Consider the following 14,107-nt stretch of genomic DNA (forward strand, 5'->3'; position numbering starts at 1 on the left):
TTGTCGTTTGTAATACTTGACCTGGTTGGTATACTCAGTAAGTTTTTAAGACAACACAAAAAAATTGATGGTAGTTGTGGGGCATAAATCAGCTGGAAAGTTGGGCAAAGTGGTGACAGATGAAAATTAATCCTGACAAAACAGGAAGTAAAGAATTTTAGGAAGTCAAATTCCGGTAGGGCATACCCGAGTACATTGCATATATTTTAGCCGTGTTGATGTACAGCGAGGCCTCCGGGTGCAAATCCAAAGCTCTATGAATCTGATAGATGGGTAGTGATAAAGGCAGTTGGAATGCCTTCCTTCATAAGCCAAAGAGTTGAGTATGATATGGTTGGCATAAGCATTGCTGTAGAAATATTTCAAGAAATTAGTGAATTTAGAGTCAGAGCAAGGAACTAATCCCTTCAGCTCACCAAATTCAGATAGACCATCAAGCACACAGTTGCACATATCCCATTTCATTCTCCCCATATTCCCACTAACATTTCCCTAGATTCTACCAATCACTTCCACACTAGAGGTAACTTAGAGCAGTCAATCAACCTACCAACTGAGTGCTCCAGTCTCTTATGTCCTCTGATTTGCTGCAGATCACCAGAGCTGTGAAGCAGCAACTCTGCTCCCTGAAATGTTGTCAGGAACTTTGGGAAAGTTCACCCTGAGCTCTCACCTGACTTCTAACTCTGCCTTTTCACTCTGAAAACACTGTTCGAAGTGGGACTTGCAAAGAGTGGGATCAAAAAGACAGATGTACAGTGGAGTTTGGAAATCAAAATCTTCTGTTACATAAAGTAAAATCCACCTGGAATAGCAACCTCAAAACATTTGCAGTGTATTAAAAGTTGGGTTTGACATCGTAGTTATATGTCATTGGCTGCTTTTCTCTGAATAGACCCCTTTGATTGATCCCATTTAACACAATTTCAAGTGAATGGCAGCAATAACCAGTTTGTTACAGTTCCACATGCAATGAAAAAAGTAATCCTTACCAGACTCCCCAGCCAGGAATTCCTACTGCTTGAATAATGCTGATCACCAGCTGGGCCATGAATGTAAAAAAGAATGCCATAAAATTGAAGGAACTATCTGACCTAAAAGTACAAACAGATGACAGAGGACATTTTCAAACAATTAGCAATTACCAGTGTTAACAACCTTGCGATTAAAACATTCCATATACACCCACCATCCACATAAAATAGCTGCCTCAGAGGATCCACACAAAATTTTAAATTCCCATTTGAAATAAAATTAAAATCTCACAACACTTGTCACGAATGGCCAAAAACCAGAGCAAAAATACAGTTCAAAATTCAAACTGTACACAGTTGATGTTCACCTCAATGTTTGTTTTTAAAATATCCTACAGCAGAACTGGTTAAATAATAAATGCAAAATGCCAATTTAACTTTTATCACAAAAGGAGATTTACCAACTCCTTTTTCTGATAAAAGCAACGAATGTAAGAACAATACCCAATAGCCTTACATCTCCAGTATTTTTTTTAAATATGGTACTCCTTAGAGGTGAAACTGAGTTCATGTTGATTTAGTGCAAATTTCCCTTTTCACAATTTTTTTTTTCAAATTAAGAGTGATCTAACATGGTTCTGAAATAATTAAGGTGATCATTTTCAAAGCAGAACAAAAAAAAACACCAGCAACTAGTTCAGATGGAGTAGTTTGTTTTCCAGTTTGACTTCTGAAGGGAAAAAGGGTAATGGGGATGGGAGTATTGCAAAATCTATGATGACAATCCCCCAAACAGCAGAACTAATGAGAACTAAGTGAACTGTCTGGGATAGAAATATGACAGTGTTAGGGGAAAATAAGTAAAGAGCATGGTTTAAAACTAATGCACAGACACTCTTCTTGTGAGGAGAAAAATGGTTTTAGACACCTTAAATATTGATTCTATTTGTTTTGTTTGCATTGAGATGAGGACATCTGGTATTTTTTGGCAATGGAGTTAGTGTGCCATCAGCATCAATTCTGTCAAACAAACTGCACCTCCAAAACACAACTTCCAGCAAAGAAATAATCCTACTGCATGACCCAAGATAAGAAAAAAGTGTTTCAATTATGGTAGAATTGTATGTTCCTGGCCAAACAAAAATGGAAATGGAAACATGAAGCAGTATGTCCAGACATGCATTTGAAGCCCCAAAGTCATGGCAGTTTCAGTAATTATTACAGTGGAAACAAATTTAGTCAAGCAAGTAATATGGTTATTTTCCACTGGCTCCGTTCATTCCATGTGGGTAACATTCAAAATACCAGTCTGTTTCATACCCAAATTAAGTAGTTAACTATTTCTGTTTCTATATTAAGTCATGGACAATTACATGTAGATCCAAGTGCAAAGTCTCAGTTAGCAATTTTGCATACTGGAAATTTATGCTGCAGTTCACTAATCTTGCGATCTTCGAATTGCCCAGATGATTCCCAGGGAGAACATCACTGCAAACTCCTGAAGAAAGGTCATCTCTTATTTGCGATGATGCTAACCTACATAACTATAGGTTTTTACAGCACTGAGGGCAGTTATTTCCCCTTTGCATTGCACCAAAAGAGCAAGCTATACAGTCTCAACACATACAAAACACTGCAGGAACTCAGTAGATTAGGCATTATCTATGGAAATGAATAAACACTTGATGTTTTGGACAGAAATCCTTCTTCAGGACTGGAAAGAACAGGGGAAGACCAGTCTGTTCACCTATACTTTTCTAATCTTTCTTCAAAAATTGATCCACACTTGAACATGAAATTACAGATTTGATTTGCGTACCAATTCTGGCAAAGCATTTCATACCCTTGCGTGTCTTGTACATACAAATAAAATACTCCAATTTATCCTTTCTACTCTTCAAGGAAAACTCACCAGTTAGTGGCAAGTCTTGCTCTTGCTAAATCTCCTCAAAAGCCTTCAACTAAAGCATTCTGAAAACTGGTTTGTTGAAAATGAATATGGTTCTATTTTAACCCAAGGGTATCTATTTTCAGGATTCATTATACTAAAGCAGTGAACAACCAGATGTAATCCTTGGATGCAATTTGGACAAACAATGGAAACATATGCAATTATTATAAAATTTTAAAAAACTGGAAAACCAAACTACTAGTTAAAAAGGGCAAAAATTTAACTTTACTTGAGCATAATTAGAAACTTGAAATAGTAGAACATCCAAATGAAAAGCATTTCTTTTTGACATTCTTCCAAATGGAGATGTAACAGCCTAGTCCAAAAAGGACAAATAATTTACGATTTAATGATAAAATGTTTGAACCTTCTCACCCATGTGAAGGGAGCCGAGGAAATTGAATGCTGTTTGAATACTTACTTGAAGGCCTTGTAGATTGGTCTAAACCAGCAAACATAGGAGCATGGTGTGAACATTATCAGCCAGAGAAAGGCCAGTCCAAAGTTGACAGCTCCTCCTCCTCCAATCAACCAAGCTAGGCAGCCAATCAGATTCACTGCAAGTGTGATGCTGTTCACTGCAATAAAGCATCAAGTAGCACACAACAGCCATGAGTCACATGCCGCAGGCAACACTAACATGGAGGTCAGCATTTCCATGGGTATTAGAGTGGGTCAGTTATCAAGAGGCATGACCAAATCCCAAGAACTCAATTTATGCAAAACAGGAATGCTCTGACACTAGTCCATGATTGTACATGTAACTGCAACCTGATCTCCACATATCTAAGGGTGTCATGGTAGTACTGTGGTTAGCCTAATGCTATTTTAGCACCAGTGAACTAGGTTTAAGCCCACGGCTGTCTGTAAGGTTTTTATACATTATCCCTGTGACCACTTGGGTTTCTTCCGGGTGCTCTGGTTTCCTCCCATGTTCCAAAGACGTGCAGGTCAGTAGGTTTATTGGTCACACATGTAATTGAGTGACATAGGCTCGTTGGGCCAGAAGCTCATGTTACCGTGCTGCCTCTCCAAAATGAAACAAGATATCTACATATGGCGACATGTTGAGCACAACATTTACTGCATTTACCAACTCAAGGACCTATGACCTCCATAACTGTACCCATTGCTGACACTATGCCAACGAAACAAGCCCCTCCACCTCTTCCATAAAAGTAACAACCCCTTTCACACATTGCAGTCTCACTACTGCATCTCCATGACAGACAAAGTGCCATTTGACATATGTAAACAGGAGTATCAGGATATTACACTTTATCAACCAGAACATCAGCTGATCATGACATGATGGCTTTAAAAAAAAAAAAAATCACACAATGGAGTTAACCTGAAGAGTGGCACTTTGATTATTTGAAGATTTCTCCATATGAAATCTAAGATCATACAACAATTCTTTAACTTGACTTTGGGCTTTATGGAAACAGCAATATGATTGTAACATGGGAACCTACAAGCGGACCAATTAGATCATCCTACAACTTTCTGATTATGGTACACTGCTCAATTCTTCCGACGTAACAACAATATATTCATAGAAACAATGTACCAAATGGTTACAAGCATTATAATTGATATTAAATCAGTGGAACACTGTCTCCAACAGTAACTAGGAAGTCATTGATGCAAGATAGGAAATAGCCCAGACACAGAGAAGGATCCCCAGGATAAAGCCAATTTGTGGTTTGAACACTAGAAATTATGTCAGCCTTACAATACAATAGGGCAAAGAGTACAAATGATCAGTGCCAGAATTTATGGTCCCCAGAAATGTTGTTCAAGTCTAATATGTTCCTTAAAATGTAGATGGAAAGTTTGACAGCTTCTTATTGTTTGACTTATTAGTTGCTACAGCCATCATACAACGCTTCCTTATTAATACCTACTTCAAGTGAAACGATGCTACAGATCCTAGAGGAGTGATACCAAGGGCAGTGCCAGTGTTAAAAGCTATAGATTTTGCTCCCCAGATAATTAGCTTTACATTAAAAGAGTTGTGGACACACTATAGCATTATATCAGAGAAGAGTTCTGGTGCAGAAAACAAAGACCCTTAAAGAGGTGAAAGACCTCTGGAACCAAGGGACACATCCTGAAAATGAGTCACGAGGCCAGCCCTGCCAGAATAGCATGAACATGATGGGTGAAAGATCTTTCTATGATGTAAACTTCTATGATTCTACCACCAAATCAAGAGAGGCAAAAATGAGGAGCCAAGTCTATCTGAATTTAAAATTACTGAATGTAGCTTACATATTCAGGATGTGGTTTCCCTGAGGGAAGCTAGGCTACACTCCTACAACAGTGTGGAGAAATTACTTCCTTTTTCGCAGTGAATGGAAGACTGGAACTATGCCATTTTATTTAGGAATATCATTTTGACACAGATTACCTGGTACAGGTTGTGAAGATAATATGGTAGAGTGCCTTCTACTGGTCTATCGCCATAATTGTTGTTTTCCCTGACTGCAGTTTGGCATTAAATTCTGGCGTGCATAAATGCAAGAGGTATTTTTGCACAGGCAGAAAGGGTCGTGGAGAGCTTTTGGCATATTGGTCTCCATAAATCAAACTAATGAGTACAGGAGCTGGGATATTATGCTGATGTTGTACAAAATGTTAGTGAGGCCTAATTTGGACTATTTTGTGCAGTTTTGGCAGATATCAGTAAGATTAAAAGAGTACAGAGAACATTTACAAGGCTGTTGACTGGACTCGAGGACCTTGATTTAAATGGAAAGGCTGAATAGATCTGAAAAGGTTAGGACTTTATTCCTTGGAATGTAGAAGAATGAAGGGAGATTTTATATATATAGGCCCACATCATAAACACGTAACGATTGAATGATTGATAGGGTAGTTTAAAGTAGCTTTTTCCACTGAGCAACACTCAAAAATGCTGGAAGATCTCAGCAGGTCAGACAGTATCTATGGAAATGAATAAACAGCTGATGTTTCAGCCCAAGACTCTTCCAGTGAGATTGGGTGAGACTAGAACTAGAGGTAATGGCTTAAGGGTGAAAGGTGAAATATTTAAGGGGAATATGAAAGAAAAGTTCTTCACTCAAAGGATGGCGAATGTGTGGAATGAACCCAGCAGAAGTGGTGGATGTGGGTTCGATTTCAACAGCTCGTAAGAAATTTGGATAAGTATGTTATCGGGGGCTATGGGAGCAGGTTGATGGGACTAGGCAGAATAATAGTTTGACACAGACTAGATGGGCCGAGGGGCCTTTCTCCATGTTGCAGTACTCTATGAATTTATGACTATGTATACAAACTTCTGTTTGAGAATTATCTAACCACACAATGTATAATGGCTTAAACAGTTCATGAATTAACATTATTCAATTTTTAAGCAACCCAACAAAGCAGCTGTTAAACTACTAATCTGTGACTTTAGCCTTTAGACACATTAAGGCTTTAGTAAATATTAAGCACACATCTATAACAACACTTAGAGCTCTTGAAGGAGTTGCTCATTCCTACCAATTGAAAGACCTCAATCCCTTCCCATGTTATTTAAAATAATTATTGAGATTATTTAAAAAGCTAGTAGTTGTTTGTAATAAATCTATAAACTCAGCACAGGCCCACCAGGATCAAGAACCGGAACGCAGCTTCTATTATATAAATGAGGATGGATAGGTAATTAAAATATAAGACTTAATAGCATTGAATGAAGCTTGTACTTGAAGAAATCCAAGTTCAACAATGAAGAGGGCATAGTTAACCACAGGTGAAGTGTATTGATACTTTAAGGATTTAAATCATGTTAAAATACCCAACTCTAGCAGGGCATAACTGCTATGTGTATTTCTTAAGCCAGCAGCTTTCCCACGTGCTGTGAATATCAGCACTTTTTCAGCCACTTTTATGAATGACAGTGATTTCATACTAAAGAATAGTGTTGCAGTTTAGAGGTCTTAGTTAAAATTCTTAAAAAAAAACACCATGCATTTCTACCCAAGAGAATGAAAACTGGCCTGATATTTTGTAAAGTTGGTGCTTACAAGTGGTGTGCTCAACCCAGTTGGAAATGTGGCTAATCAGTTTCCCAAAATGTCACAGAACCAAGAGTTATGTGTTTTTTGTACCCATTGTTAACTTTGAAAGACATAGCAAGGTCATATCCTTTTAAACATTTTATTTATTTAAATATTAATACACTTTCATTTTAAATCCTGAGTTTTCTTTTCACCAACAGGTCATCATGATTGCATTCTTTAAAGCAACTCCCCAACCTCTCCATTCTTCCCATTGTATTGACTTTAAACTTGCATCCTCTGGTAATCGACTCAACAATGAGTGGACTCACTAGCTCTAGGGATCAGATGCCCTGTCAACTTTGTGAGAGTTCTAATTGAAACTACCTTGTAGGAAACCATTGGGATCATCAGTCTGGAAACTTTCTGAGGCCAAGCATGTCACATTGTAGGTCACAGAAACCAAGCATGGATACTGAAGAAGGCATTCATCAGAGCAATGATGAATCATTCTGTTCTGTTGAAAATCAATGGGGAGCCCCTGGGTATGTGAGAGAGGAGGGATATAATGTAATAAGAAAAGGGAGGATTGGGAATAATGGGATTTCACCCAAGAAATTACATTGGCTCCATGGGTCAGCTGACAAACCTCCATTCCATTTCCTTATAATAAAATTCAAGGAATTGCACTGGTAATATTACTGTACACAATTGAATTCATTAGAATTATTTGAAACAACAAGCAGGATTTAACAGCTGACCTCCATGCATAACAGTAACACTATTTGTTAGCAAGTCAGTATGATTAAACACATCAAGCACAACAACAGTAAACATTGTTACAACACCCTTCAAGGAATCATGTTTGATTCATGCTTGTAAAAACTTTTTATAAATTTTACATTTAATTAGTCCAATACTTCATAAGTCTATTCAATGAATTTCATATTATTAATCTGAAATAACTAATCCCCATGAAATGTTTGTTCAATAACCATATTAAATATTATTTTGCACAGAAATATCAGTAATCTGTGTAGATTACCAAGTAATTGACCAAGTGATGGGGAGAAACAATTATGAAAAGTGTATGTATAATCATCCCTATTTATTGGCTCATGAGAAGAGAGTATGAATTTTGCACTCCCACTTAAAATAAGCTCCACACATACGCTAAGAAGATCTGAAAAATTAATTAAATCAGTAATACATCAATGCCAACATTAAATGAGCAGCTTCCATAGGTTGATGGCTGTGCATCACAAAGGGCCTGGATTTTTATTCACTCAGTGCATTGTTCAGGACATGAAAGTAGACAAAATCTAGGCTATCCGCATCATAATCTTGCTGCTTTTATAATCCTATATTCACCACTCTTTTGATCTCAAACTGGTATGTGCAGATGTACACAATACCTTTCAACCACTCAGCTATCCAACACTGCCGCTTGCAGGCTATTCTAGATACTTCCAATTATTTAACTTCAGCTGTGCTGTATTTTCAAATCGCCAGTATAATCAACTCAGAGCCTGAGCCTTGTTTAGTTCTAACTGAAATCAACCTGGGAGGTGGCAATGGATGTGTGGTAGAGAGGAAGGGTGGAGGAGGGAACCTACACAAGAATTCAAGGCTGTAGGGATTGAACTGCTCAGGGCAAAACTAGCAAAAAAAGGAATGAAAAGGACTGAGGCTGAACATGAGGCCACCAAGATTAGTTGGAGAAGGTAACAAGGTATGCTTTGGCTGCAATAAATATTGTTTATTAATGTTTATAATATATAACGCCTTTTAAAAGTATTCAAACCCCACAACTATTTTCACATTTTACTGTCTCATTTTCTAAGTTTAAAGTAAGTTTAAATTTTGAAGTAAGATATTTTTAGCTAATATACAAAACATTGTGCATATCCAAAGAAGAAATCCAAAACCTGTCAACAATTTACCAAAAATTAGAAAAACAAAATCCTGAGGCTGAAAGAGTATTTATCCCCTTTGTAAGTATTATGCTAGATTTCCCCAGAAGTAATATATTACTTTACCAACTCACCCAATTCGTTGATGCAGAAAATTGGAGGATCGCTTACTTTCAATGAAATTATAAGAATACTGTAAATACCCCCAAGTTCCAACAGTATGGTGGATTTTCACCAGGCAAAAGCAAAATGAAGGCAAAAAAACATTCAGGTCAAGTCAGGGAAATTATAATAGAAAAGCACAAATATAGGAAAGGGTACAAGTAATCTCAAAGGCTCAGAACGTACATCAGCTCAGTGCAATCTATCAGGAAAAAGTGGAAAAAAATATGAAAGCACAGCCACACTGCCTAGATCAGGTTGCCCCTCTAAACTTGGTCGTCAAACAATGGAACTTGTAAGAGAGGCTACTATGACACTGCAAGTCACTCTGAGTGAACTGCAGAAATCAGTGGCTGCAACTGGAGCTGAAGCTCATGGCTTCACAATCTCTAAGATTTTGCATAAACAGCATTTATGGAAGAGTGGCAAGGGAGAAGCCCTGCCCATAAAGACTCTATAAAGATGTAAAAGGTCATGTGGTCAGATAAAACTAAAGTGGAACTTTTTGGCCTCAACACTAAGTGGTACATGTAGCACAAATCTAATACCACGCAATCAGCCAGGTAACAGTATCCCTAACGTAAAGTATGGTGGAGGTAACATCATGTTATGGGATGCTTTTCAGCAACAGGGACTGAAAATCAGGCCAGGATTATAGGGAAGACGAATGCTGCTAAATAGAGTAAAAGAGAGATCCTGGATTAAAAACCTGCAAGCCTCTGTCAGAAAGCTTGAACTGGGGATGGAGTTCATCTTTTAGCAGGGCGATGTCCCAAAAGCACAATGCCAAAACAACCATAGAGTGGCTTCAAATGAAGAAAACTGATGTCCTTGAATGGCCCAGTCAGAGCCCTAACCTTAACCCAACTGAGTATCTCTTGCAAGATTAAGATTGCTGTCCACTGCCACTCCCCAACTTACCTGGCACAGCTTGAACAATTTTGCAAGGAGGAATGGGTGACTTGTATTTTAAAGCTAATAGAGATTTATCCAAAAAGACTACTGCCTGTATTAGCTGTGAGAGGTAGTTCAACTACGTGCTGAGCAAAGGGGGGGGGGGTGAATGCTTTTGAACTGACGTTTTAGTTACTGAATTTTCAGTTTTCATGCTTTACAATTTTCCCTGTTTTTTGGGTTCTACTGTGAAAAAGGAGCATGTGATTCACAAGTAAAAATTCTCAGTTAAACTGATCAAAGTCCCTAGTTCTAATATTTGTGAACAAAGGGTTGTGGGTTCAATACTTTCTCAAGGCAATGCATATACTGTTTAGAATAAATTATAGTTTAAACTGCATTTATAAAATTAAAAGTAATATTGACAGTTAAGACAACTGAAAATCAAAGCATTGATATTTAAAGCAGAGTTTTGACTTGAATCAGTTGGCGTGATGCTATTACAGCTTGATGAATTCCAGAGTTCAGAGTTCTACAAGTAATTTGTAGGTCCTCCCTGTGGAATGTGTGGGTTTCCTCTAGGTCCTCCAATTTCCTCCCACAATCCAAAGACAAACCAGGTAAGTTAGTTGGTCATTGTAAATTGTCTTGGGTTAAATCAGGTTTTTTTGGGGGTTGCTGGAGCAGCATAGCTGAAAAGGCTGGAAGCACCTACTCTGCATTGCATCACTAAATGATTAACACTGCTATTGCAAACCATGGATCATGATTATCTAACGCAGTGCTCCTGAAAATGTTGAAATGTTGCCATCTAGTGGTAATACACACAAAGACATCCTGCTTTCTTTTAAAAGGACTTAAATACCTGTATTATGAATAAAAAGCCACTTAAAATGGAACATCCTCCAGGTAAATTAAGGCAGCAAGAGGAATCTAGCCTTCTTCAAAATCTGTTTCTAACTTTTCAGCAACATAGCTAATATTCTCAAACTGAAATATTATAACACTGCGGCTACATTCAATTGAAGAAAATTTAACCTCTAGATTGCATTGATGGGCTATTTACCATCAAGTACTCTCTGAAAACTTAAAAAAAATCTCAAGCATCTTTTATTTTGCAGTACATTAGCAATGTGATGTTCACTGCAAATGCTTAGCTGATACTCCTGAAACTACATGGGGACATATTTTTCACCATTTTGTTGTGAATAGTCTAAAATAAAATCTAACAGAGTTATTCTCTGCAAATGTAATAGTGGAAAGGGAAGCAACACATACACAGACACACACAGCTGGGGGAATTCAGCAGTCTGGGCAGCAGCTATGGAAATGAACAGACAGTCATGTTTCGGGCCAATACTTTTTTTCAAGACCTGCTGAAGGGTCTCGGCCTGAGATGTCGACTGTTTGCTCTTTTCCATAGATGCTATCTGGCTTGCTGTTCCTCCAGCATTTTGTGCATGTTGCTTTGGATTTCCAGCATCTACATATTTTCTTGTGTTTGTTATATGGAAGGGTATAAATTTAAAGGGGTTCTGTGGGGAAAACATTTTTAGAATTAGTGATTGATACCTGGAACATTTTGCCAGAAGTGGCATCGGAATCAGAGAGGAAAAAAAATCATCTTTAAGAGATATTTTTAAGTTGGCAAGGCACAGAAGGATATGACTTTCATGCAAATGAGAGCAGCATGGTAGCATGACAGCACAATGTTAGCTTCCACATTCAATTCCCACTGCTGTCTGTAAGGCATTTGTATGTTTTCACCATAACTGTTTTGTTTCCTCTCAGTGCTCCAGTTTCCTCCTTCATTCCAAAGATGGGCAAGTTAGTAGGTTAAGTCAGTAGTCACAAACCTCCAGGCCGCCAAGCATGCAGGGGTGCAGCAGTAGCTGGAACACACCCAGCACATCTTTAAGAAAAAAGCCAAAATAAACAAGCTAATTAATTAGGTGCCGCCCGGCATGTAAATGTTGGCCCAGATCAGAGGTGATTGCCTCTGAGAGGTGAAACTTTGGGGCAGATGTGGTGGCATGCCCGGAGCCTGCAATCGCCTCTGATCTGGGCCAACATTTACGTGCCGGGCAGCACCTAATTAATTAGCTTGTTTATTTTGGCTTTTCTCTTAAAGATGTACTGGGTGCGTTCTGGCTACTGCTGCACCCTGCATGCTTCAGACTCCTACCCAGAGGTTGGGGACGACTGAGTTAATTGGCCATATGGGTGCAATTGGGTGGACTGGGCTCACTGGGCCAGAAGGGCCTGTTACTGTGCTGTATTTCTATATTAAAAAGCACATAAATAGCATTAATAGATGTGCAAAAGCCCAGCACGGACATAGCGGGTTGAAGGGCCTGTTTCTTCACTGTGCAACCTGTGACCAGGAAGCATTATTTTCCTTCTCCATACAAAAGAGCTAGGCAAGCAATGAAAAATGAAAGTTGCTTTCTGATGTACTTCAATCAGTGTTGAAAACATCGGGATACAGTAGAGCTCACTATGACTATAGTATGTTTAAAATATTAATTTTTATACTTTAATTAAAAGCAAAAGATCAAAATTCCATTTTACATCAGGCATACAAATGTGTTGATGCGAAGCAGCAGCATTTACAAGTTATTTTCCTCTTGCTTAAGATGACAAGATTATTAACACTCCATCACTCCAGAAGAAATGAGTTTATATTAAAGACATCTGTGCTATGAACTGCAATACTTTTGACTATTAGATTTATTTTGGCTCAATGTATTTAATAGGACTTGTAGCTTATGTACAGCAGTTCACACCCAAGAAGACTACGTACATATCAAGAAAAAAGGTAGCTTAATATTTTCCAAAGGGGTCACTTATATAAAAAAAACATACTAGTCATTTTGATTATAAAGCATAGCAATCTTTCAACAAAGTTTTCCTGCATCTTGTTTATTTTCTTTTTGGGGTTTCCTTTATAAAACAAAATTCTACAATAGCTTAAAAGGCACTGTTACAAAATTTCTTCAGTTTGTTGTCACAGAGGCAGAACACTACAGCACAGAAATAGGCCCTCCAGTTCATCTAGTCCATGCCCAACTATTATTCTACTTAGTCCCATCAACCTGCATAGCCCGCCATACCACTCCTATTCAGGCACTTATCCAAATTTCTCTTAAATGTTGCAATCAAACATGCATCCACCACTTCTGCTGGTAGCTCATTCCACTCTTGCGCCACGCTCTAGCTGAAGATGACCCCCACCCCCCCCCCCCAGGTATAGCTCAAATATTTCACCTTTCACCCCTAACCGACAACCTCTAGCTCTGTTCTCACCCAACCTCTGGAAAAAGCCTGCTGCATTAACCCTGTTTATGCCCCTCATGATTTTATATACCTCTATCAAATCTTGCCTCACTCACCTATGTTTCAGGGAATGAAGTCCTAACCTATACAGTCTTTCCTTATAATGCAGGTCTTCAAGTTCTGGCAACATCCATGTAAATCTATATGCGCATAACTATGATAGCTAAGCATGAATATATGAACTTTCATTTATACAAGACAGTTTAGCAATTTTGAAGTGTGGTGACATAGGCAGCTAATTTGTGCACAGCTGTGTTCCACAGAGAATACAAAAAGGCTTTTCAGTTCATGAAGCCTGATCTGTTTATTGAAATTCTCTTCAGGCTCATCATGAGCAAAGGTGGCAAGAGGAATCCCGAAACACATTCCTTCGAGAAATCACTTAATCTTATAGCACACAAGCTAACATTTGGCCTTCTTTGGTTGTAACAACAAATAAAATCCAGTATCCTCCTTGATAGCACTAGAGATTCTGAAATTCTAGAAATCCAGAACACAAACATACTGCTGGAGGGACTCAGCAGGTCAGGTAGCATTTATGGAGAGGAATAGAGAGTTGACATTTCAGGTCATCGGGACTGAGAATGAAAGGGGAAATAAGCTAGATTAAGTTAGGAGGAGGAGAAGGAGTACAGGCTAGACAGTGACAGGTGAAGAGAGGATAGGGGCAGGCAGATGAGTAGGGAGAGGGAGGATGAAGAGAGAAGCTGGGAAGTGACAGGCAGAAGAGTGAAGAAGGAATCTGACAGCAGATGAGAGTGGACTAATGAAGAAAACGAAGAAGGGGAAACCAGAAGGAGGGGATGGGCAAGTGAGGGGAAGAGAAGTGGTGAGAGGGGAAATGGAATGGGGAATACAAAAGATTTTCAC

The 14,107-nt window shown here is 38.5% G+C and overlaps 1 protein-coding gene across 2 annotated transcripts in view; it reads right to left on the bottom strand.

Annotated features, from left to right (window-relative positions):
- Positions 1-14,107, bottom strand: part of LOC132378894 (secretory carrier-associated membrane protein 5) — a 66,868-nt gene that overhangs the window by 19,905 nt on the left and 32,856 nt on the right. For both annotated transcript variants that reach the window (XM_059946185.1, XM_059946186.1), the window contains exons 4-5: positions 3,347-3,503; positions 993-1,094 (exon numbers count right to left, since the gene is read on the bottom strand). In XM_059946185.1, coding sequence (XP_059802168.1) covers positions 993-1,094; positions 3,347-3,503 — 259 coding nt within the window. The remainder of the gene's footprint in view (positions 1-992; positions 1,095-3,346; positions 3,504-14,107) is intronic.

The sequence above is a fragment of the Hypanus sabinus genome, chromosome 21 (genome assembly GCF_030144855.1).
Source record: "Hypanus sabinus isolate sHypSab1 chromosome 21, sHypSab1.hap1, whole genome shotgun sequence".
NCBI classification, from domain to species: domain Eukaryota; kingdom Metazoa; phylum Chordata; class Chondrichthyes; order Myliobatiformes; family Dasyatidae; genus Hypanus; species Hypanus sabinus.